Source organism: Anarhichas minor, unplaced genomic scaffold (assembly GCF_050575085.1).
Source record: "Anarhichas minor isolate MPS153535 unplaced genomic scaffold, ASM5057508v1 ptg000060l, whole genome shotgun sequence".
NCBI classification, from domain to species: Eukaryota; Metazoa; Chordata; class Actinopteri; order Perciformes; family Anarhichadidae; genus Anarhichas; species Anarhichas minor.
In genome coordinates, this window is record NW_027466506.1 from 191,737 (window position 1) to 217,608 (window position 25,872).

Genomic DNA, 25,872 nt, shown 5'->3' on the forward strand with positions numbered 1-25,872 from the left:
TTGTGTTCGGTGTTTTATCACCACACAACTCGAGAACTCAAAATACGATGTGTATCTTATCTGCTCAGCTGTTAACTTATAACAACGGCAAAGACGCAGTGAGACACATTTTTTTACACTGGAATATGGAATTTCACATAAAAATATGATTGTGTCTGATACCGCTCATGGTTCACAGTCTGCCTGCATGTTAAAACCTGCTGTCTGAGGCTTTCTGCTGTTCGGGAAATAACGACATCAGCCAGCAGTATCCCTGGTGGTCTGTAAACTGCGCTCGGCGGAAATGTCGGGTTTTAAAGTGTTTATTTATCCAAATCATTAAAAAAAAGCATATTTTCACTCACTTTTAGTGGTATGTACAATACGTTCCTTCTAATGCAGAGCTTTATGATCTTTCTAGTGGAGCCTGGATATGTCATAGTTACCTGAAAGTTGGTGATTTTGTAGATTATTTATTTATTTATGTATATATATATATTAGTGCTGGGCAAGTTAACGCGTTATTATTGCGTTAACGCATTCATTAATTAACGCCGACAATTATTTTATCTTAATATAAATTTATTTTTTTTGTATTATTATTGTAACAGACTGTCTCATGTTTATCGTTTTGTATTGGAGATGATATGTCCCTTCAGGGTTGCCGTAGAGAAAAGGTGACTCCCGCTTCTGGTCGAGGGGGGGGTTAGAAATAAAGAGAGAAGCCGGGGGCTGAGCGAGAAGTCTGGTCTGCCGACTCCGCTTATTACCGTCTTATAAGTGCACCTCATACAAGAACCCAGGACGCTCGGTCACATTGGTGGCAGCGGTGTTTCTTATGCACCGACTACGGACCGCTACGACTATTTTATACTTCGGCGACTGTGAGTGTGCACTTTCTTAGCTTAGCTTAGCTGTCTCAGTTTAGCTAGCAGGCTAACTCCGCGGCACTTCAGAGAGAAAAGCGCCGCTGGTTCAAGTACAGGATGTGGGTTCGAGATGAAGACCCGTTGAAGCCCAGCTCAGGGCTGTTTGGCAGACGGTCGGCCAGCAGGGATATCCATGCGGACCTGCCTGCTCCGTTTCCAGAGTTTCCTCGGCTGGGTGAGACAGTCTGTTACATTATTTTGAAAGTCCGTTGCTCACTGGCAGCGGTGGAGGAAGTCTTCGGCAGACTACGTTGATGCAGCGTGTGGGAGAAGTATAAACTAAAGCAAGACAAGCTAACAGATGCTACAGAGAAGTGGATACAAACTGCAGCCGATTAGTGTTGTGGAAGGAATCGCGATTAATCGCAAAAAATCATGTGATTAATCGCGATTAAACATTTTAATCGTTGCCCAGCACTAATATAAATATATGTTCATATTGAGGTTTGCACATTACAAAAAGCAGCAGCCAGACAGCAGGTGAATCATCAGTGAAATATCTACTTGATCTCCACTAAAGTATGTTTGTCTCCATATCTTGTGTCAAAAGTTGTTTATGGACAAGAGGTGTATTTTTACAACATAACTAATAATAAAAATAAATTGAACATTGCTATTCTGAGTATTCCAGGTTTATCATCAAAGCAGTGTGTTAACCACAAGCATGTGTTTGTGTAACATGTGATTGTTCCGTCATCATTATTAATTTCATTTTTGTCACCCCTTTTGTTTTTCCTTTTCTCTTATGTCCATCTAGGGTGCACTTGTTTTGAGTTTTGGTACTACAACTCCCATCGTGCTTTGGGTGATGCAAACAGGAAGTGCTATGTTTCACCATAGAAAGTAATGCTGCATTACAAACTACAATCTAGATCACTGAAACTGCAAAAACAAATCCAGATTCCTTGGAGTTAGAAGGATCAAACATTCAGTTTATGAGCACCTACATACTGTATGTCAGTGGCTCCCAAACTTTTCTGTCAAGCCCCCTTTGATGATATAGGAACATTGTAAGCCCCCCCACCGCACCCGACCTACATATAGAGTAATGACTTATCAAAGACAAGATGTGCAAGTTACTCAGTGCTCTCTCTGCATAGATCACATTCATATTCCTACATGTAAATTGCTTTTTGACATATTCATTTCTAAATAAAATAAACTTAATTTCTTTTGAGTGCAAACAACGTATATTTCCTCACATTTAACAGCAGGTTCTCTCAAACAAGAAAATAACACATCCAGCAATGATTGAAGTGGATTTACTTTATTCTGATTGCTTTCAATAAAAGCTTGTTGTCACATACATAAAGTGACTCTGCTGGGCATGACATTTTTCCTATTTATTTTTGAAAAACTCAAGGTGCTTGTTCACATGATCGGGGTGGTGGGTTTCCAAGTGTCTTTTCAATGTAGTGGGCTTCATACAGTCTGCCGCCAGTATGTTAAGACACACAACACACTGGGTCTCTCTTCTTGGCCGACCATAGTGCTTGTAAAGCTTGTAAAGATATAGTGTACTATCTTTACAACTTGTTTGCAATTGTATTTGTTATTATATTATTTTATATTGTTTTACCGGTGTGTACCGTGAAGCCGCACCCCCCCTCTAGTTCCACTGCCCCCCCACCACCACTGCTGTATGAGATTTCAGTAACGTGTTTGTGACTTTGAGGTTTGACCCTGAGAAGAGAGGGGTGTGAAGCGCATCGAGGAGTGCGATACTCACATCGGAGCCGTAGCTGATCGCCAGGGTCTTCAGGGCCCAGGGGAGGCCGAGCCCCACTAAGATGTCAAACACGTTGCTGCCAATGGAGTTGGACACGGCCATGTCTCCCATTCCTGGACGGACGGACAGAGACGGTGGTGTGAGGAAATGTAGAGAACGGGAAAAGAAAGGGACAGAGAGACGGCATCAAGGGAAAAGTTAGTGGGCAACGAGGAGACAGGAAGCTACACTGAGAGTTGTGTGTGTGGGGGGGGTTTGCCACAGATTTGGAAAGAGGTAGGTTGACACAGGCGAAATCAGTAGAGCTATCTGTCCGACTGACATCCCGCGGAAACGATGAAGCGACAGCAGCTACAAAGCAGAGGACGGACGACTAAACTGCCCCCCCCAGACAGACAGGGCCGTTTAATATTTGATGACAGGAGCAAGAATAAACACAGATGAAAAGGATGGAGGTAGGGACCCTGTCGGGCTGTCTTCCCTCATCACCCTTTCTTTTAAAGCCTCACCACAGGAACAGAAGAGGGACATTGGAAAAAGATGACACCCCCCCACCCACCAATCTCTATCTCCCTCATCTCCTCCCCTCTCCTATTGGCTCTTTGATAGTGGCTTCACTTTGATGCTGTTGTTTGGCTTCCATCGGGGCCGTAGGTGTGTGTGTGTGTGTGTGTGTGTGTGTTAAATAACAGCTTGGTAACCTGTCATCTTGTGTGTGTGATTACCTTGTCGTGCCACTATTAGGCTGGCCATGCAATCAGGGACGCTGGTGCCGGCCGCCAGGAAGGTAATTCCCATGATGACATCTGGGATGCCGAGTGTGAAGCCTATCACTGTTACCTGACAGATGGACACAGACGAAGACTATTACTGCTTGTATCTTTGGCAATTGTGCGTGTGTGTGTTTTTTAACTACTGGGGAGAAAGAAATGAAAAAGAGACAGCTTTAGATGGGTTTGGAACAGAAAATACTGTTCAAAACAATACAAAATGTTCAATAATAATACTTTCTCATATTAACGATTGATATGTGGAGTAAAGATGCACCTCATCTATGAACCCACACAGAATTATCACCTGCAGTTCCCGTCAGCTCTACAAGATTTTGCTCTCATCAAACTTATTTCCAGCAGCAGCCAGAAGCTGTTCGGAAAAACCAAATGTACACCACCTCGCCATCACCAATAACAGGTGACCTGTGGAGGTTTTCTTTGAAACAAACAAAAGTTGCATTTAAATTCAACGTAACACATCATGACGCATTGTGTGTACCCTTGCGGTCGAGTGCATGTCCTTACTTATAACGTAGTTGCACGGTAAAAAAACAACAAGTATTTTGAATCCATCTTTGTTAACATCCAGCTTTTCCCGCATGCTGCCTTTTTATTGTGGCTTCTTCTTCCTACGTCCTACTTCCTTTTTCTAGCCTACACTGATAAATTAAGACAATTAGCATGGATGTTTTTGGATTAAGAATAAAAAACAGTTTCTGACCGTATTTGAAGTCATGGACTTTATTATTTATATACAGGCTTGGTTTATTCTAAGGAGAATAGCATGAAGTGACCGAATGAGTAACATGGGTCATTACAGAGCAAGTGTGATGTGATTGTGATGTGATTTTTGAATAAAGCAACTATGTGTATTACTGTTTTCAGGTTTCCTGCGATTTATTAGGGACGGAGCACCGACGTAGTCGGAGAGGAGGACCTATTGTTCTTCAAATGTTTATTAGGGCTGAGCACCGACTTAGTTGGAGCGGAGGACCTATTGTTCTTCAAATGTTTATTAGGCCTGATCACCGACAACGTCGGGCCAGCGAAGGCCATTTTGAATTTTATGAAAAACAAATTTTTGCAAACTCCTCCTACACGCTAGGTCCGATTGTTACCAAATTTGCTGTCGATCATTAGTGGATTAATATCATGTAAAGTCATTAAAAACTTGTTGATACCTCATTGCGTTTGGAAGATATGGACCAATAAACTTCTTAGGGGCATGGCTTGTATATCAATACACATAACTTCAAAACCATTTGTCCAAAAATCATTAAATTTGCTACATATGTGCACATTGCATCCTGGAACATACCCTGCAATTTTAATTCCATTCAACCACTAGGGGGTGCTACAGTAATTCACCCCATTCACTTTTTCAGCCTTTGTACTTTAACAAACTCCTCATACAGAATTAATGGGATCGACCTCAAATTTGGTCAGGATGCTCTTAAGACCTATGTGATGAAAAATTATTAAATTCGTGAGTTTTCATGGAAGGACCTTGACGTGGCGTGGTGGCCATTTTGCACCATTAGCAATGAAACGGGAAGTTGTTATAACTCCAAGGTACATTATCCAATCTGCACAAAATGTCTTATGCATGATGCTACGTCAAGCCTGACCATATTTCAATGCAAAGATTTTCACATAGTCATAGCGCCACCTACTGGCAAAAGGAAAAGTCACATTTTATTATTTTATTTACTCCTAGCCAGTTGAACTGATCAGTCTCAAATTTGGCAAGGATAGCCTTAACACATTGAAGATGCTTCACCATGAATATTGTGAGTTTTCAATGAACGCTGTTGCCATTGCAACGCATCATTTGCCATGAAAAAGGAAGCTGACGGTTGAGTGGCTTGGGATGCTCAAAAACTCATGGAACTTTGTACATGTGTCATAGGTCATAGAAAGACATAATGTGGTTCACACTTGATATAGAGCAACACAATGCATGTTATTTTTATTCAACCATATGATTTAGCGCAGTATCTTTACAACTTGTTTGCAATTGTATTTGTTATTTTATTTTATATTGTTTTACCGGTGTGTCACACAGCAGATACAAGAAGCGGTGGACTACTTGCAAAGCATCATTTCCAGCGTCACGCGGGAAAAAAACATTGGACTCGTGGATGCGTTGTCAGACGGTCGCAGAAGTTCTCAGCCGCGTAAGTCCCGCCAGCACCCTCGACGTGCGGAAGGATGCAAGGTCCCTTTCATCGCTGCTCGCAGCTTTAATTAGGGCCCGAGCAACCGACGTCGGGCCAGCGAAGGCCCTATTGAAAGACGTTCTCAGCCACGTAAGTCGGAGTCCCGCCAGCACCTCCGACGTGCGGGAGGATGCAAGGGCCCAGTCATCGCTGCTCGCAGCTTTAATTAGGGCCAGAGCAACCGGCAACGTCGGGCCAGCGAAGGCCCTATTGAAATTCCAATGTTTCTTATTATTAGGGCCCGAGCAACCGACAACATTGGGCCAGCGAAGGCCCTATTGAAATTGTAAGGATTATTAGGGCCCGAGCAACCGACAACGTCGGGCCAGCGAGAAGGCCCTATTGAAATTGTAAGGATTATTAGGGCCCGAGCACTGTCGGAGCGGAGGACCGATTGTTATTCTAATGTTTATTATTATTATCGTGGGTCTTTCATTGCGAAAAGGAGGTGCTTGGGATATTTGTAACATTTTGAAAGTTGGCACACAAGGCAATCGTGGTGAAAATTACAGTCTCATTGGGGTGTCCAGCTGCGGTATCAAAAATTGGCTCGATAGCGCCCCCTTTTGAGTAGCCCCAACATTGGGTTTCACCTAGCTGTTTGAAATTTTGTAGGTATGTGTAACTTGATGGGCCATACAAAAGATCCTCTTGGAAGTATGCCCTAAACCAAACAGCAAGGTTCCATTTTCAATTTTATGACGTTTTTTGACCATTTCAATCCTTCGTACTTTAACGAACTCCTTCTAGAGATTTCACCTGATTAACTTCAGATTTGGTCAGTACGCTCTTGAGACCATGTTGGTAAATACTTACTCAAAGATCAAAAAGTTATCGAACTCTGTATCCGTGGCGTGGTGGCAAAAATAGACCATTCGCCACGAAAGAGGAAGTTGTTGTAACTCGGCCGTACATTGTCTAATCTACTCCAGATTTCTCATATGTCATAACATCCTGACCTTGAACACATCTATATGACAATTTAGAATCATAGTAATAGCGCCACCTAGTGGTAACATGAAGTTATATGTTGTGTACTTTGACATCCTGCTCCTCACAGATTAATCAGATCCCTCTCAAATTTTGTCAGAAAAGCCTTAAAACCTTGATAATGCTTCATTGTGAAGATTGTAAGAATTTGTTCAAGGGTGGCGATGTGGCGGCTTAACATAAGTAAACTTGGCACACAGATTTAAAGTGCATATAGTTACATATTATGGTTTTAATGCTTCAGAGTGGCAAGTCGGCTCGATAGCGCCCCCTACAAAATTTCAACGAAGGAGTCCTCGCAGTATGTTTCACATAGATTTACAAAATTTGGTAGGCATGTATCACATTTGGACTTAAAAAAAAGTCTTATGGGGCCATGCTCTAAACCAGGGGTTGGCAACCTTTACTATCCAAAGAGCCATTTTGCCCTATTTTCCACTAAATAAAATTAGTCTGGAGCCGCAAAATTATTTATTTGATATCACAGCTTATAAAGTTGTATATATAGTTATATTATATATACAAAAACTATAGTTTGTCATATTTATGAAAATATAGAACAAGAATAAAGACAATTCTTGACATTTTTTGGCAATTTTACCTGATATAACAATATCAAACTCTTATGAAGAGGAGAGTTTGCTGCAGCAGCTGAGAATTCGCTCTTTTTCGCTCATCTCCAGCGTGACACTTTTCAGCACATGCTGTGTGCTTGTTCTGGAAGCATACATGTAAACCAGCATCGTTGGCAGTGAAAGCAAATGAATACGTCCACGCAGAGTTAAACTCTCTATTTTCCTCCGAGACTTTTCTTTTTTTGGATTTATCCATTGATAGTTTACAGAGGGCGGGGGTCTGAAAATCATGATTAGCCACCTGCAGGGAAAAGCTCTTGACAGGGGTAGAGGATTTAACTGCCTGTGGGAATAATTAACATATAAGATTCTGTTCATTCTTGCTTATAAATTATATTCTCTCTGAACACGTTTCTCTTTTTGGAGAACGTCATGTGAGATAACTTCTTCGATTAGCGCAATTTTCCTGCTCTTCTTTCTATTTCCTCGTCTCAGTCACGTGTGTCACGTGTGTGTAAACCTCGCTCGAGTCAGGAAACTTGTCAGAATACCCATATTTGATTGGCTGAGCTGCATCACGTGATGTGATTTGCAATGCATTGGTCGGTGTGTTTCCTGCACCGCCGAACAAGTGCCGTAACGGCTGAATAAGAAGCGCCGGTTAAATTTTAGACTCGGTGCCTAATATGTAAAATTCCGAATTATCTATCGGTTGTAGGATGTAGACTCAGGGAGCCGCAACAGAGAGGCTAAAGAGCCGCATGCGGTTCGCGAGCCGCAGGTTGCCAACCCCTGCTCTAAACCCAACCAGAAGTCAGCCATTTCCAGGTGCTGTACTTTAACAAACTCCTCCAAGAGAATTAATCAGATCAACTTCAAATTTGGTCAGTTCAGACCTTTGTGATGAAAGCTTACTCGAAGTTTGCCGTGGCGACGCATTCTTCGCCATAAAAAACAAAGGTGTTTTTGAGGGGCTAAACATGCTCCAACCAGAACCAAACATGGCACACACATTTAAAATCCTGAATGTAGTTATCTGATGTGATTTTAATGTTTCAGAGTGGCAAGTTGGCTTGATAGCACCCCCTACAAGATTTCGACAATGCAGCCCTCGCAGTACGTTTCACCTAGATGTATAAAATTTGGTAAGCAGATGTATCACATGTAGACTTAAAAGTCTTATGGGGCCATGCTCTAAACCCAACAGGAAGTCAGCCATTTTGAATTTTGTATTTGTATCAGCCATTGTTTTTTTTGCCATTTCAAGGCGTCATACTTTAACGAACTCCTTGAGATTTGACACGATTGACTTCAGATTCGGTCAGATCAATCTAAAGACCTTAGTGATTAAAAGTTACTAAAAGCTTGAGGTTTCATCGAACAACATGGACTTGGTGTGGCAGCCATTTTACATGGTTCGCCATCATCCATCAAGCTGTTGTAACTCGACTGTCCCAAACTTGACATTCTTGATGACTGTCATGACTTTAGGACTTCTGCATGCCAATATTAACTCATTGTCATAGCGTGTTAAGGATTTCAGTATTAGAAATATTATAAGTAGGATTAAATAACACCCCTAGTGGTGAGTAGAAGTGTCATAATAATAATAATGTCAAAATAGGTTAAAAAGTCACAAAATATTTACTTATGGAATGTATTATGTTTACAATATTCTTACTTGTAGAGGATATTATGTTACAGTATTTTACTCATTGAATGTATTAAACCATAGAAGTATAGTCACTAAAGGTATTAAAACACTGTATGAATAGTTTTGAGGGTCAGAAAGGGAACATTTTGAGTGAGTCTTTACAGAGGTGCAGCAGAGAACAGAGGGATGGACAACTGACCACCAGGACCTGAGGAGGAGTCCGGACGACTTCAACCAAACACTGAGATGATAACTGCCCCAAGCCAGGAGGGGCTATTGAATTTCGGCCAATCACAGAGGCTGATACTGGACATTTAAACTTTCGGACAGAGACTTTTAAATATAGGCTTAGTTCCAGAGGGTTTTTGCCAGAGTTCGCGCCGTTACCACTCTGGGTAGTTTACCAGCTGGGCTGGGCTATTTAGTGGGCCTTGTGAGAACTCTGCCCTGGGGACATATTGATATCGATAGAGTAATTCAGTTTGCAACTGTTCTAGCTTCTCTTGTTTATTAAATACTTTTTGATTGTTAACCGGATCCAGTTCATTTTTGGTGCGACTGGAAAGTCCAGCGGTCTGGGTCTCCCCTGAAAACATCTAACCCTAACAAGCGCCACCTACTGATAACCACGGACGTAAGCAGGATTCTATAATTACAGCGGCCCAAACACTGAACTTATTGAAAGGGTTCGTGGGCACACCATGAGAAAAAGACTTCTCTGATCTAAATATGTGCAAACCAAGATGTTTGGAGAGCAGAAATTGGATGAAAAAGGTTTCCAAATCACGCTTGTACGTGGAGTTTTCATTAATCGTAAATTGAATTGTTTTTGTTCGTTTTGGAACAGGCCGTAATGTAAAGTAATTTCATGCAACGTGAAGTTTGTTTAATAAAATCAAACTGCATCCAGACTAATTTATGATAAATTATTCTACATTGGCTCACCGTTTGGCTTAAACTTATTTCTTTACAAAAATATGTTTTTTTTCCCACATGGAACTATACATTCTCCTATTTCTCCTCGACGCTTCCAGCTTTGAGTCACTCAGCAGGGATTGTCAGAGGTACCTGCACAAACGACCTGGATTTACTTTGACAGTCTGTTATGTTACTAACACTGAAGCGCATTCACACACATTCAGTTTTTTGTCGATTTTCACAGGCTTACATTTATGATTGTATACTCAAAAGATTTGAGGCTTAATTGAGGCAAACTGACCTGGCTACGCCATTAGTCGACACAGGAAATATCGTTTAACTCGTGCAGCAGTGTATGATGGTAACAGAAATGCATGGCCGCATCAACCACAGTCTTGCCAGTACCCTCGACGTGCGTGAAGATGCGAGGGCCTGATCAATGCTGTTTGCAGCTTTAATTATAATAAATATTGCTCCGATGCAGAGATTTTGAGGTGATATCATAACCAATGTTGATATGTCAACGTTGTATTTTCAGCTTGTTCCACCACCCCAAAAGTGACAAAATGATCAGTTAAAGCAACTTTAAAACTACTTTGCTCAGTAGAGTGCTAATACGTTAGCAATGTCAAAGCCAGCACACATTTGAAACATAACAGGATTGCAAAGTTTGTATCGCTAACCTGTTAGCAAACCATCGCCAATTTACACATGAGCAGTCATGGAGCAGCATTAGCATTCTTTTGTTCCTGGTCTTCAACTCTGGAGGAAAATATCTGTCTCGTTAGCCGTTAAATGCTCCGCTGTGTTCACTAGCTAGTCGCTAACTGTGTCTGTCTGCTCTTTGATGCTGAGCAGCTGGAGTGCAGTGTGGTTTTACAGCTTTGTCACTGAAAAACAGCTAATGTTACAAAATCTAATCAAAACAATGAGCTAAAACGTGATAGCTCTATGAGCCAATATCTGCAGCTAATGTCTACTAGCTAATGACAATTCTTTGTTTGTATGGCAAAACTTGATCAATTTCACATGTTAAAGGTCCAGTGTGTTGGATTTTAGGGATCTATTAGCAGAAATGGAATATAATATTCATAACTGTTTTCATTAGTGTATCAACAACTGAAACTAGGAATCGTATTTTTGTTAGCTTAGAATGAGCCCTTCGTATCTACTAGTGGAGCGGAGTGTGTGCCATGTTGCACCGCCGTGTTTCTACAGTAGCCCAGAACAAACCAAATACTGGCTCTAGAGAGGGCCTTTTTGTGTTTTTAAGTTAGCCAAAGGCCACCGTAGTTCTCCGACACACTTGGAAAGGTTGGAAGCAATCTGCAACCTCACCACTAGATACCACTAAATCCTACACACTGCTCCTTTAACTGCTACACGAGACATTAAAAGATTTAACACGTATGTAAATGTATTAAATCACAAAGGCTATGGCAGAAAAGTATATCATTGATATATTTTTTTTTTTAATCTATATCTCTGCCAGTTCGCCTTCTCTCTCTTTTTTGTCTCCCAGTCTCTCACCATCCAGACCATGACGTAGGAGAAGGCGGCAATCCACAGGGTGGAGCAGGCGAAGGACAGCATGAAGTAGTTGTCCCAGCGAGGCGTGGAGCTGTTGGGGACGGTGAAGTACAGCAGCAGGCACAGAGGCCAGGCCAGCAGCCACTTCAGCTTGTTACACACACCGGCTGCAAACACACCAAATACAGGGTCAAGACTGAAATACACATAACCGATAATTATACACCCTCTAAAAGTGTCCACCCATCAGAAGAGTTTGCTGTCCTCCTCCGTCACTGCTACAGTATCTGATAGACAGGATGTCTTGTTGCAAAGTGAGACACAAACGAACAAACCAAAGTTAAATGCAGTATGTAACAGGTTCCCTGCTACCCGGTGGGTCTTGTGAGCACAATGACGCCAGCACACAGTTGAGTGACGGTTTCAAATGTTCTTTATTGTCATATAATCTGACTGAGCTTGGCCGTGTGCTCTCCTGCCTTGCCTCCGAGCACACGCCGCGGGAGTTTGCAGTGATCTCCCGTCCTGCTGTACCAATGTCAGCTGTCCCCCTCACCTCCGTCCTTACTGGTGATTAAATACAGCCGAGAGTGAGACAAGCAGGATCCGTTTCAGCTGCGCCTAATTAAATCTCTTCCCGGCACCGTTCCCTGAACCACTCCCACACTCCGTCCCCTCCACAGCTGAGCCCACCCACGCCCGCCACCACATACCCCCACCGCCCGACTTAGGCCGGGGAGCCATCCGGCCTGACCTACTCCCCCCCCCCCCCCCCATGAGAGCGGGAGAGGAAGTCGGCCACGGTCATCTGCGCCCCCGGCCTATGGACCACTTTGAAATTAAATGGCTGTAACGCCAGATACCACCGAGTGATCCGGGCGTTGGTATCTTTCATGCGGTGGAGCCACTGGAGCGGGGCGTGGTCCAACCAGAGGGTGAATGAGCGCCCCAGGAGGTAATAGCGCAGGGAGTTGACCGCCCACCGGATGGCCAGGCACTCCTTCTCCACCGTACTGTACCTGGCCTCCCTCTCGGAAAGCTTCCGGCTGATATACAGTACGGGGCGGTCAACCCCCCGTACCTGCTGGGACAAAACGGCCCCCAGCCCTCTGTTCGACGCGTCAGTCTGCAGAGTAAAAGGGAGAAAGAAGTTAGGAGTATGAAGGAGTGGTTCCCCACAGAGAGCCTGTTTCACCCTCTCAAATGCCAACCGGCACTGCTCCGGCCACTGGACCGGATCTGAGGCACCTTTCCGGGTCAGGTCGGTCAAGGGGCTGGTCAGCTCTGCAAAGTCCGGGATTAACCGCCTGTAATAGCCCGCCAGCCCCAAAAACCCCCTCACCTCTTTTTTGGTCTTGGGCCACGGGCAGGCTGCGATAGCAGCAGTTTTGTCCACCTGAGGGCGCACCTGTCCGCCGCCCAAGTGGTACCCCAAATACCGTACCTCCCTCCGTCCAACTGCACACTTCCCTGGGTTGGCAGTGAGCCCCACCTGCCTCAGGGACTCCAGCACCGCGGCCACCCGCTGCACATGCTCCGCCCAGGTGGTGCTGTGGATGATCACATCATCCAAATAGGCGGCAGCATATGCAGCATGTGGACGCAGCACCCGGTCCATGAGGCGTTGGAACGTGGCTGGGGCCCCGAACAGCCCAAAGGGAAGTGTGGTAAATTGGTACAAATCAAACGGAGTGGAGAAGGCCGATTTTTCCTTGGACTCTGGCGACAGAGGAATCTGCCAGTAGCCCTTGGTCAAATCCAGTGTCGTAAAGAAACGTGCAGTGCCCAGTCGGTCCAGGAGGTCGTCGACCCGGGGCATTGGGTACGCATCGAATCGTGACACATCATTCACCCTGCGATAGTCCACACAGAACCGTATAGACCCGTCCTTCTTGACTACAAGAACAATGGGGCTACACCAGGCACTGTTGGACTCTTCTATTACCCCCATCTCCAGCATAGCCGCCAATTCCTTCTGAACCACTTTTCTTTTGTGTTCAGGTAACCTGTAGGGTCGTAACCTCACCGTCACGCCCGGGGGAGTCTCAATTTGGTGTTCTATGAGGTTTGTGTGTCCTGGCCGGAGGGAGAACACGTTAGCAATACAAGTACCTTTTCTCCCGGTGTGAATTGTCTCAGCCTGGCCCCTCTGTTGTACAGCCGTTGTTGACGTTCCTGGGCCTGGAGCAAATTCTCACGTGACATCCGGCCCAGTGTGTGGAGTTTTGCTCGCAGGTCCAGGACGTATTGGATCTCATTTTTCCCGGTGCTCGGACCTTCCGCCCAGTTTTCTTTAATCAGGTCGAGCACCCCCCGTGGTGTCCTGCCAAACAGTAATTCGAAGGGAGAAAATCCCGTGGAGGCCTGGAGAACCTCCCGCACTGCAAACAACAGAGGATCAAGCCATTTATCCCAATTACGTACATCGTCGTTAATAAATTTACGGATCATGGACTTTAAAGTTTTATTCAGACGCTCGGTCTGTGGGTGGTAAACACTGGTCCGAATAGATTTAATGCCCAGTAATCCGTAAAGTTCTCTCAGTGTGCGTGACATGAACGAGGTGCCCTGGTCAGTCAGAATCTCTTTCGGGATTCCGACCCGGGAGATGACCTGAAACAGAGCCTGCGTGACACTCTTTGCAGAAATGTTGCGCAATGGCACTGCCTCGGGATATCGTGTTGCGTAATCCACTAGGACTAACACAAAGCGATATCCACGTGCACTCCGGTGAAATGGCCCGATGAGGTCCATGCCGATTCGCTCGAATGGGACCTCCATTAATGGCAGAGGACGTAAAGGCGCCCTTGGAATGGCCGGTTGATTTACCAATTGACACTCCGGGCAGGATGCACACCATCGGCGCACATCCCCCCCGAATACCTGGCCAATAAAATCGGGTCATTATCCGGTCTAGTGTTTTTTCATATCCCATGTGGCCAGCCATCGGGTTATAGTGAGCCGCCTGGAAAATACTTTCCCGACGGCTTTTCGGTACCAGCAACTGGGTGTTTTCCTGACCTGACTGAGTGTCACGACTCACTCTATACAACCTGTCCCTAATCAATGAAAAGTGCGGATATGACTGCGCTGCGTCAAGGCGCACCAGCTGACCATCAATGCGTATCACTTGGTCAAAGGCTGAGCGTAGAGTATCATCCCGAGACTGCTCAAGTGGAAAATCTTCCATGGAGTGTATTTCGGGACCCGGTGGAGTCTCCACCGGTTCCCCCTCCCCGTCTGCAGCGTCGGACAACCTCGCGTCACCGCTGAGCACAGCACACATACCGCATGACCCTGTCTGTCGTGAACGCACCCCCGCACCTGGCCCCATTAATTTATTAAACCCTGGCCAATCTGTTCCCAAGATTAGGGGGTGCGTAAGGCGGGAGCTAACCGCCACCTTCAGACTATGTTTTTTCCCCATGTATCTAATTTCTACTGACACCACAGGATATTCGTGAACATACCCATGCACACACTTAATTTTCACCCACAATGCCTCCACCAATGCCCCGGGCCGAACCAGGCTCTGGTGAATCATAGACTGTGTACAGCCAGTATCCACCATTGCCTGATGTACACCCCCCTGAGTCCTCCGGAGACAGGCCAAGGCGATCGGTGACCGCTTTACGCACGTCCGCGTAGCCGGTGGCCGCCCCAGGGCCGCTGTTTGTGCCTCCCCAGTGAGGAGAGGCAGAAGCCGGACCCCCCACTCTACCGCGGGCCATCCGCACGCCTCCGCAGTTGCTTCGAATGTGTCCAGAAATGACTGCACATCGTCGGCGGCACTCATCTTGTGAAGGACTACCCCGGCCAACGGAGAGGGGGGCGTCACTGGCGGGGCTGACGCTGCCCGGGCTGCAAGCTGCTCCAGGGCGCGGGCCTGCCGGTCCGCCTGGGCCTGGAGCGCCCCTAGGAACTGCCGGTTCGTCTCGGCCTGGTCCCACTGCATGGCCGCGATCCCTCCCAGCATCTGGCCCAGCACCATAATCGGCTGTGTCGGTGCCTCCGGTGCTGCTGCGTCCATCTCTCTGTGCTCCGGCCCCACGTTGGGCTCCACTGTAACAGGTTCCCTGCTACCCGGTGGGTCTTGTGAGCACAATGACGCTAGCACACAGTTGACTGACGGTTTCAAATGTTCTTTATTGTCATATAATCTGACTGGGCTTGGCTGTGTGCTCTCCTGCCTTGCCTCCGAGCACTATACTATATATATATATATATATATATATATATGTATTGCACTATACTTTACTATACTAAACTGTTTTCAAATTTCAAAATATTTGGATAAAGACAATTTAATCGTGCCTGATTTGATAAGAATCAGTCTTGCAGATGATCAACAATAGATGCTCTCACAGAGTTGTGTTTAAATCTCGATTCATGTTTTTTTTGTCTTAATCATCAATTCACTTTGCACTTTCATCAACTTTATTGGATGATGTTTGTGTAATTCAGCCCTTTAATATGATTTTTCTGTTTTGAAAACCCTTTTGCGTTTTTGAAAGTCTGCTGTTCAAGTGGAAACGATATAAAAAATTTAAAAAAAGCTAAATGGGTTGCATGTTTTGTGCGTGACTGTCAACAACCTCAAATCAACATTTAACGACCTGTAAATGCATTATAGAAAAAAACGCGTTCTCCTGCAAATAATTACTAATTCTGAAAACAGAATTGTTTGCACCAAATGTTCTATGCTACAAATCCGTACCGTAAAGTACAAATCTCTCAAAGGTATAGGGAAACATTTTTGGAAATATTCTTATTCTTACGTGTGTGCATGTATTGAGGTACATCTTAATCTCAATCAATCAGAACAATTATATTAGTCTGTTGCTTAACTCCTCGTTTACCGCATCTCGGCACTTGTCTGTGTAGTAGAACTACCATGAGAAAAAAGCCAAGGGTGGGTTTAAGTGCAATCCACATGTTTATATATTACATTGGTAATGGGGGGGTGGGGACCATCTTGTGCTGGGCACGAGCAAGACACATGGCAGGGCTCTGCAAAACTGTACCGCACACAGACTATATAAGAAGTGTACGTAGTCATGGTGACGTCACTCATTGGTTTGTGGTCTGATGTTTGGAAGCTTCGAGTTCAGTGGTTACACCGTCATCATCTTGGATTACGGCCGTCACCATGTTGTTTTTTGCAGTCAATAAACAGAAGTGACCATATTTGGACTGAGGAGGAGTGACGTAGAGACGCCGTATAAATCTCTGGCAGTGACCTGTCAATCACTGTAGCCCCGCCCTAAAGCATCCCCTGCTTTATGGTCTGTTTGACTCTAAATGGACCATAATGTACTAAATGAACATCATGCTGTATTGAAGAAGACTTGAAACTAGAGATTGAGACCATAAACTCATGTTTACAATGTTTACTGAGGTAATAAATCAAGAGAGAAGTAGAGTCATTTTCTCATAGACTTCTATAAAACCAGCGGAGTCGCCCCCTGGTGGACACTAGAGAGAATGCAGGTTTAAGACACTTCTTCATTGAAGATGTCAATGCAGTTGCATGCAGCGTTGCTACGGTGATCATCTGAGAATCCCACCTACTGTACAGTGAGGGGTTACTATCTGCAGTAGAAATACTGCAAAGAGAAAATAACCTGGTACCAAAAGTGAGTCGAGTCAAACCGTGCAGTGAAAATGAAGTATTATTAACACATATCTCGTTTGGATAACATGTAAACATAAAGATATATGTAAAAACTATCATTTGTGGTTTTCGTGGCGGTTACGTGCTGGTACCATTTTTCTTGCAGTGTGTGTGTGTGTGTGTGTGTGTGTGTGTGTGTGTGTGTGTGTGTGTGTGTGTGTGTGTGTGTGTGTGTGAGAGTGTGAGAGAGTGTGCAGCAAAAAGTGACACGAAATAAATCATTTCAATAACACATCCCACACAGACCCTTCTCCAGCAGGTACCTGGGCACTGGAAGGGCACTAAGGGTCCCCCTCTATCCTCCTCTTCTTCTTCCTCGTCGTTCTCATTGTTCTCGTTGTCTTCGTTCTCCGTCTCGTTGCCTGCCTCCCGGTCATCACGGCGAACGCCTCCGCCCCTCTCAGCCCCGGACAGCCCGTTTTCTACACCCCGCCTACTTCCTCCTTTGACTGGAACGTCGGAGTCGCCGTTGGTCAGAGTGCGTGTGTTGATTAGTCGCTGTCTCTGTGTCACGCACACGCACGCACACACAGAATGAAATACAAGTGTATCGATAGAACTAGTCTGTTTCCTATTTACACAGCAGCTTCATTTGTTCATATGAAACTGAGAATTGGGTGACATATCAATATATTTACTGGGAATTTCTTTCTGCTTTTACAGTCAGTATTTGTTTTAAATCAGTTTAAATCAAACTGAAAGCACAAAACAATCATCGCTTTGTTGACATTTGAAGGTGACTTTTTAAGCTATTTGATAGGTCAGTCAGCAAGCATAAGTGCAGGACGATTTGTGTGTCTTAGTTTAAAGATAAGAAGGAGACTAGTTATGAGCTCATGTGGGTATAATAAATAGTGTTATAACAAGCTGTAGTAGAGTTTAATTTCACCGGCTATTATGACAACCGCCATATCCACTCAGCTGTGTGTCGGTGTAATTTAATGCTCAGCAAAATATTGTTTGCAATAGAAAAAACACCACTCTATGATTACATAATGACCGACAGAGTGGTGAGTCATTTCAGACAGGCCGCTTAGCAGTGCAGAGTGTAAATGATCTCCTTTAATCTATTAATCACATAATTTCATTGTTTTTAAGCGTTGAGACATCCAAAGAGTCGGAGGCTTTCCTGTCTGTACGTTAGCTTAAGCTAAACATTGTCGAACGTGAATCGTGGTTTGTCATCATCACATTTAACCGGCAAAGTACGCAGCTGTTCATGCCAACATGTTTAACGTAGAATAATTTGATCTTCTCTACGTAGACAGAGAAACAACTGCATTCTGGCAATGAAACCAAAATATCATTTTTTTTTTCATTTTAGGGAACTTTTTACTCAAAATACAGCACAGGACCGGTAGAAAGTAGAGCACGGTGGAATTTACACACGTAGTTTTATGACATATGACAGAGAGAAGACAAAAAACAAAACATTTAGAAACATTTGTACTCGACCAAAAACATTCTTAGTTGATTTTTACACATCTGTAAAACTGAGTTTCTCCACAAAGAATGGCACAAAAGCACCTCTTTAAATCTTGAGTTTACCAGATATGTGCTCAGAAGTTTCTTAGAAATAAGTCATTCAGGATGAGAAATTATAAAAAAAATTAAGAAATCTTTGTAGATTGAGACTAAAATAAGGAGAGACTGAGAGAAGGTCCTGTAACTTGATGCAGTTTTGGAGCACATCTAAGTAACCAAATATGTCTAGTCAATGTTTTGTTAGGAACAGACAATTTGATTTAAAAATGTTTGTGTATGCCGTCGATAATAGTTTTTAGAAAGAAAGAAAATTTGAATCGGCAGGTCAGACAACTTCCAAAAATTGGAAATTGTGAAGAAAATCACGATCAGAAGGAATTTTTCTACACCATGTCTAAAAAAAGAAACACACAATGCCTGGAAGCTTCAATGGTGGATCTGGTTTCTCGGCTGGGGGCCTTCTTAAAGAGGTTGTCTGAAACACACTGCGGTCTACCCATGTGTGTGTGTGTGTGTATCCTGACCTCAGTGATGAGCATCCGCGAGGCCATGGTGAGGCGGGTTCTCGGGGAGAAGTGACTGGTGATCATGATCCTCATGCCGGCCTCGGAGAAGGACAGCTGGTGGGGGTACGCCGACAGCAGCTCGTCCACCATCAGCACCGACGGCTTCCTGTGGTGGTTTGCTGTAGGACACATACACACACACATACACGCAGGGTTTTGGACATGATTTTAGCTTGATTTAAGGCATGACCATCAGGGGACCTCCAAAATGTCCCCTGTTGGGGACACCGTCCCCTGTTAGAGACTGTGTAACGACGCCTAAGCCCACTGTTAGATAGGTAGGCTAGTGCACACACACACACACACACACACACGCATGCAACCACATGTATGCACTGATGACCACAAGAGAACACATCCAAGTACCAATATGTAGATGGGGCAGGGAGGTTAGCTTTGCATAACAGACTAGAAGCAGAGGGAAACAGCTAGCCTAGCTCCAACCCTGCTCAGTCATTAACATGCGCTGTGTTTCTTTAAGTGGTAAACCAACGTTAATGCAAAAACAGATGGAGTCGTAATGGAACTATTCCTTGTGAAAAACAAAGTGTACCTTTCTTCAGCAGGACGGCGGTAGCGTCACAGCCATCGTCTAGCTCACCGTTATTGGCCGTTCCGTTCCTCAAACTGGGCGAGTTCTTCTTCCGCCTCTCCAGAAAACGAACAACGTGGGAGTTCATCCTGAAACAAAGGTCAGGTCAAATCCAAATCTCTTCCAACATTTATATACAGTAGAAGTGAAATGGCTTTAATCAAAAAATATGTTGCAACTGTTGGACAGTGTTGTTTTATTAAACCTGAAGTCTGCAACTGATTTATCGTGTTCAATACACTGATTATCTGCAATTAATATTTGATGTTCCAACGAACTTTAATTTTGTGCTGTAGTGTTTCCGAGCACCAGAGTCCCTTCTGAAAACCTAAAACAAATGCAGTAGGGTCAGACAGTCCTGGTTCTGGGTCTCCCGTGTCTCCCTTCCCTCTAGCGGGTCCACCAATATGGGGGCGGGGGGGGGGGGGGGGGGGGGGGGGGGGCTGCAGGAGCTTGAGGAGTTTCTGACATGTCAGAGAGAGACATGTCAGACAGACATGTCTCTCTCTGACATATCTCTCTCTGACATGTCTCTCTCTCAGACGCTGTGATACCGATGGGAAACATCTGTTTTTAAGAGTTCAAACCGTGTAACAAATGAAGCTGCATCACTTACTTCATGATCAAAATGTAGACGAAGTACATCAGAATCAAAGTGAGAGCTTCCCACCTGGAAAACACACAGTTTGGATCAATTTACAACGTGAAGTATTTTGTAAATTGCTCGTTAATTCTTGTGAATCATTTGAAACAGTCCAAATTTATTCAAAGAAAAGCTGACTTACCAAACCACTTTTTCATCATATATGAACTGTAAAATGGGAGAACGTGACAGAAAAGTGAGAATGATAGATGTGAACATGGAATTTCATACAGCTGTTTAAATCACACATTTCAAAATATCTAATCTTATTTCTCCACCCGCTCCAGGATGAGTGTCTATATAATGACAATAATAATAACTTTATTTATATAAACAGACAAAGCAGCAAAATCAAGAGCATAAAACAACAGAAAGCTCAAGAGTGAGGCCCAACAAAGAACTGAAGAGTTCAGCTTCATGAGATGAAACAACAACACAAATCGATAAAAATGAACTCATAAATAAAATAAAAGCATTGAGACAAATAAAGTAATAATATCAATAACAAGATATGACTGTGTTTAGGTTACGTGAAGCTGTTCCTTACCACTAGAAGAGCAGAGATGGACAGTGTGTAGTACGTAGAGTCTCTGATCAGAGGCCAGCGGGTCAGATGTATCGTCTGGGAGAGACAGACAGGCAGAAGGAGTGACTATGCAAAAACTTGCAGATACTGAACTACATTTCTTTTGTCCTGTTGAGTAACACATCCCACAAGGTACTCACAGCTGCACTACTAACAAGATAACCCAAACCCTGTGTGTGTGTGTGTGTGTGTGTGTGTGTGTGTGTGTGTGTGTGTGTGTGTGTGTGTGTATGTGTGTGTGTGTGTGCGTGTGTGTGTGTGTGTGTGTGTTTTGGTCTTACATAACATGTAATCTAAATGGGAAAAAAAAATCTTTCAACTATGTTTCTCTTTTCCCCCCAGGATTACAGCAATGACCGGGACAGACACACACACACGCACACACGCACACACACACACACACTTTTGCTCCAAAATAATACAGTTATGAGAAGAGAGACAGTGTGTAGTTTGCACCCAAGGTTTATTGTGAACTGAAAATTAAACTGCAGTAAATAAAAGAACAATTTTTTACAAGTACAAATAGTGCCGGAGGCTTGAGTTGTGTGAATGTTGGAGGGAAAATGGAAAGAGAGAAAGAGACATAGAGACTTCGTTGATAGGTGTGTGTGTGTGTGTGTGTGTGTGTGTGTGTGTGTGTGTGATTGTGTTTTGCGACCGTACCTGTACGGCGAATATCCCACACACTCCGATGATGCAGAGGATGTTGAAGACAGCCGAGCCCACGATGGTGCCGACCCCGACGTCACCTTTTGTGATGAAAACTCCTGAACAGCAGAGAACAAAAACACAGTCTGTGTTGTGATTGTATTTTTATAAGCCCTGTAAATGGTTACTGAATAATAACTGTGTGGGTGGGTGGGTGTGTGTGTGTGTGTATGTGGGTGTGTGTGGGTGTGTGTGTGTGTGGGTGTGGGTGTGGGTGTGTGTTCTCACCAATGACAGAGGTGAACAGTTCAGGAGCTGAACTGCCCGCTGCCATGAAGGTTGCTCCTGCGACATCCTCACTCAGTTGAAGACGCTGGTTGAGAGAGTATGAGAAAGAAAGAAAGAAAGAAAGAAAGAAGGAAGCAAATAAAGGAAAGAAAGTAAAAGAAAGATTGGTAAAGAAAGAAAGAAACAAAATTCTTCACGGCAAAATACAGTGGAAATGCAGTAATAACTGAGGCCATTTCTTACCTCACAAATCTTCTCCAGACAGGGGACGAAATAGTCGTCGCACACCAAGGCCAGGGCATAGAACATGTAGACCGCCTGCAGATGCCAAACACACACACTGGTGAGGCACAATACACAAGCTCCTTTTTTCTCTGTTTGCAGTGGAATCACAGACTCATCCTTCACCTGTTGTGGAAAAACTTAGCCCTGATACAAACCAAGTCAATACTATAATGCTCCCATACATTATGAGCACTTTTCTCTTTGCAGTTGGCCTCCCAGAAGGAGCCGTATTCAAAGAAGAGGTGGCCTCGGAGACCGTACGGTAGCATATTTAGCTACTTTACTTTCCTCTACTAAAGCAACAAGTGGAAAAAATGTACAATAGAAGAAATGCATCGGCTCTTCAAGCAACCATCTGTACACTTAACAGCAAACCCAACTTTCCAGTTTAGACTCAATGCCACCGCTGTATTCCAATGTAAGGCTGTAGAAGAATGAGGAAGGAGCAGTGGTGGCCTAGACAGAATCTCAAAGGTATAGCTATTTTATAATTTAATAATTCTTCATAAATACACTACATGTATTCTAAATATTTTCCCATTAGCTTATTATCTCATTGCATAGCTACTGTCTTCCTCAGCTTGTTTTAAGTAGAGCTTTTATCCAATCAGATTTCACCCCTATGCTGTCTCTAGGTAAAGTGTGTCCCCATTGGTGCTGTCTAACTTCACAACAGGAATGAGAAGCTCCACCTGCATACTGGATCCCATCCCATCTAATCTGGTCAAGGACTGTCTCCCAGCCATCTCACCACTCATCACAGTCATCATTAACTCCTCCCTCAGCTCCGGTTCAGTCCCCGACACACTTAAACTGGCTGCTGTCACCCCCATCCTCAAAAAACCTGGACTTGACCCTGACACCATGAGTATTTTTCCAGCCCATCTCCAATCTTCCCTTTCTGTCAAAAATACTGAACGCGTTTGTCGCTGCACAACTCAAAGTCCACCTCATCTCCAACGATCTGTTCGAGCCATTTCAATCCGGTTTCCGCTCACAGCACAACACTGAAACAGCCCTCCTCAAAGTCACCAACGACCTCCTCCTCTCCTCAGACGCTGGTCACCTCAACATTCTCATCCTCCTCGACCTCACTGCAGCTTTTGACACCATCAACCACAACATCCTTCTCTCCCACCTCGAATCCTCCCTCAACATCACCGGAACTGCTCTCTCCTGGATTAAATCATATCTCACAAACAGACAATAGTTCATCAGTATCAACAACTGCACCTCCTCCGCTGCTCCTCTGTCTCAAGGCGTCCCCCAGGGTTCGGTGCTTGGTCCTCTTCTGTTCATCCTCTACTTGCTTCCTCTTGGTAACATCATACGTCAACATGGTCTCCACTTCCACTGCTACGCCGATGATGTCCAGCTCTACATCTCCACAAAGGCCATTACCACTGCAACTCACTCCACTCTCACCAACTGCCTCACTGACATTAAATCATGGATGCAAACCAACTTCCTCAAACTGAACTGTGATAAATCTGACATGATCATCATCGGCCCCAAATCCCTCACTAAAACCAGTCACAACTTCTGCCTCACCATCGACAACTCCACTCTGTCTCCCTCCACACACATCCGCAACCTTGGAGTCATGTTCGACAGCAACCTCTCCTTTGAACACCACGTCAAACAAATCACCAGAACTGCCTTTTTCCACTTAAAAAACATAGCCCGTCTCTGCCCATCACTCTCCTCATCTGCTGCTGAAACTCTGACCCACGCCTTCATTACCTCCAGAATCGACTACTGCAACAGCATTCTCCACGGCACATCATCCAAAATCCTAAATAAACTCCAGTACATCCAAAACTCTGCTGCTCGGCTGCTCACCCACACCCGCTCCCGTGACCACATCACCCCTGTTCTCCAGAACCTCCACTGGCTCCCCATCCCACAACGGATCCAATACAAAATCCTTCTCCTCACTCACAAAGCCCTCCACAATCAGGCCCCCTCCTACTTCACCGACCTGCTCCACCACCACACTCCATCCCGTCGACTCCGCTCCTCTGATGCCTCCTCTCTCTTCCACTCAGGACCAAGCACCGGACAAGGGGCGACAGAACCTTCTCCATAGCTGCCCCCTCCCTCTGGAACTCTCTCCCCAAACACATCCGAGACTGCACTGACCTCTCCATGTTCAGATCACAAATCAAAACCCACCTTTTCAGACCTGCTTTTAATGTGTGACCATTATTGTGTGTTTTATGTTTTTAGTGTATTGCTTTTATAGATGATGATTTTAATGAAAAGTGTCTTTGAGTATTCTGAAAAGCGCTCTATAAATAAAATGTATTATTATTATTGTTATTAAAGAAAATCTGCCCAAGGACTGCAGAATTACAAGTGAAACCCTTTGCAGTTTAAGTCAGGGGTCAGCAAACCGCGGCTCCGGAACTGCATGCGGCTCTTCAGCCCCTGTGTTGGGGCTCCCTGAGGCTACATCCACACGAATACGTTTTCGTTTTAAAAAGGAGTTTTAACAAAAAATAACGGTCTCTGTCCACACGGGCGTTTCAGCATCGTTTTCAAGATGATCTCCGTCCAGGCTAAAACCCCTGAAAACGAATATGACGTGACTATTCACGTACACTGGGCATGCGGGTGGGTGCCGGTGTAAACAGGAAGTTGCTTAGTTAAAAAAATACGACAGAGTAATAAAGTAGTCTTTAATAATGAAAGGTCGTGTTTGATACTTAACAACTGAGATAGACAAATTTCGTGGAAAGTTTTATTGTTCAGACTTAGTTACAGCGCTGCAGGTCTTGCTCCATCTCTCTCTCTCTCACATCAAATTTACTTTAAAATCAACACTCACATAAAGGTTTACTAGATTATGATCCATAAATGTGGTCAACACACGTCTCTCACTTGTTTCCTCAGTTTCATTGTTTCTGTTCTCACTCGTAGCTCTGCTGGTGTCTGAAGTCTGTGTCTACTGGAGAGCAATCCATGTTTTGTTCCTTTATAGTTTATGTGTGGACTTCACCATAGTTAAGAAATAATAAGAATAAACAATAATAAGAAAAGGAAAGTCCTCCGTTGTGTGTCCGTCCTCCTCAAAGCCGCTAACCGTGACTTCAGACGGCCGCTCCGTAGGTCTGATAACGCCGCTGGACACGCCTCTCACTAATCGCTCCAATAACAGCTGCTTCCTCCGTAATAATGCAGACTTTAACTGGACAACAGCTGCTAGTAAAGACAACAAGGTCAGCAACACCTGTAATCAGTTCTCCATGTTGAATTAACCTGGTAGTCGATCGGTAATCAAGACTGTTTGTGATCTTACGGGAAAGGGTCACGTGATATTAGTGTGACGAATCAGGGAAGGACACGTCATGACTGCTAAGAACCAATCAAGTAGTGAACTTGTGATTGTTTCCAAATGTATGCGTTTACGAGCGTCCACACGACAAAGCAACCCGGAGTTTTCAAACGTATCTGTCCTCGGGAGCGGTTTCAAACTTATCCGTTTTCGGTGCTTTGAAAACTCCGGCGTAGTGTGGACGCTCAGTGTGAACATAGCTAAACATGCTTTTTCAAATGTGAACGTAGTAGTGTGGACATGGCCTCAGGCTTTGACAAAAAATAACATGGAAATAAATAACGGTTACTTTTATTGTATTTTTTGCACAGTGGACAATCTTTCAAAGGGACAGTTCTTAACTTGGAGTTTGAGGTGATACTGTCACTGAAAATAGCAATAAAATGTAAATAATTGTCTTTATTCTTGTTCTATAATTTCATAAATACAACAAACTATAGTTTTTGTATATATAATACAACTATATATAAAA

The 25,872-nt window shown here is 44.2% G+C and overlaps 1 protein-coding gene across 1 annotated transcript in view; it reads right to left on the bottom strand.

The window, feature by feature from the left end:
• The window catches only part of slc24a3 (solute carrier family 24 member 3), a 172,619-nt gene that overhangs the window by 2,843 nt on the left and 143,904 nt on the right, over positions 1–25,872 (bottom strand). The window contains exons 4-15 of the mRNA XM_076077520.1: positions 22,022–22,096; positions 21,779–21,863; positions 21,506–21,609; positions 20,804–20,878; positions 20,399–20,424; positions 20,230–20,283; positions 19,575–19,702; positions 18,980–19,140; positions 17,234–17,474; positions 11,297–11,463; positions 3,363–3,477; positions 2,638–2,750 (exon numbers count right to left, since the gene is read on the bottom strand). Of these exons, the coding sequence (XP_075933635.1) occupies positions 2,638–2,750; positions 3,363–3,477; positions 11,297–11,463; positions 17,234–17,474; positions 18,980–19,140; positions 19,575–19,702; positions 20,230–20,283; positions 20,399–20,424; positions 20,804–20,878; positions 21,506–21,609; positions 21,779–21,863; positions 22,022–22,096 (1,344 nt within the window). The remainder of the gene's footprint in view (positions 1–2,637; positions 2,751–3,362; positions 3,478–11,296; positions 11,464–17,233; positions 17,475–18,979; positions 19,141–19,574; positions 19,703–20,229; positions 20,284–20,398; positions 20,425–20,803; positions 20,879–21,505; positions 21,610–21,778; positions 21,864–22,021; positions 22,097–25,872) is intronic.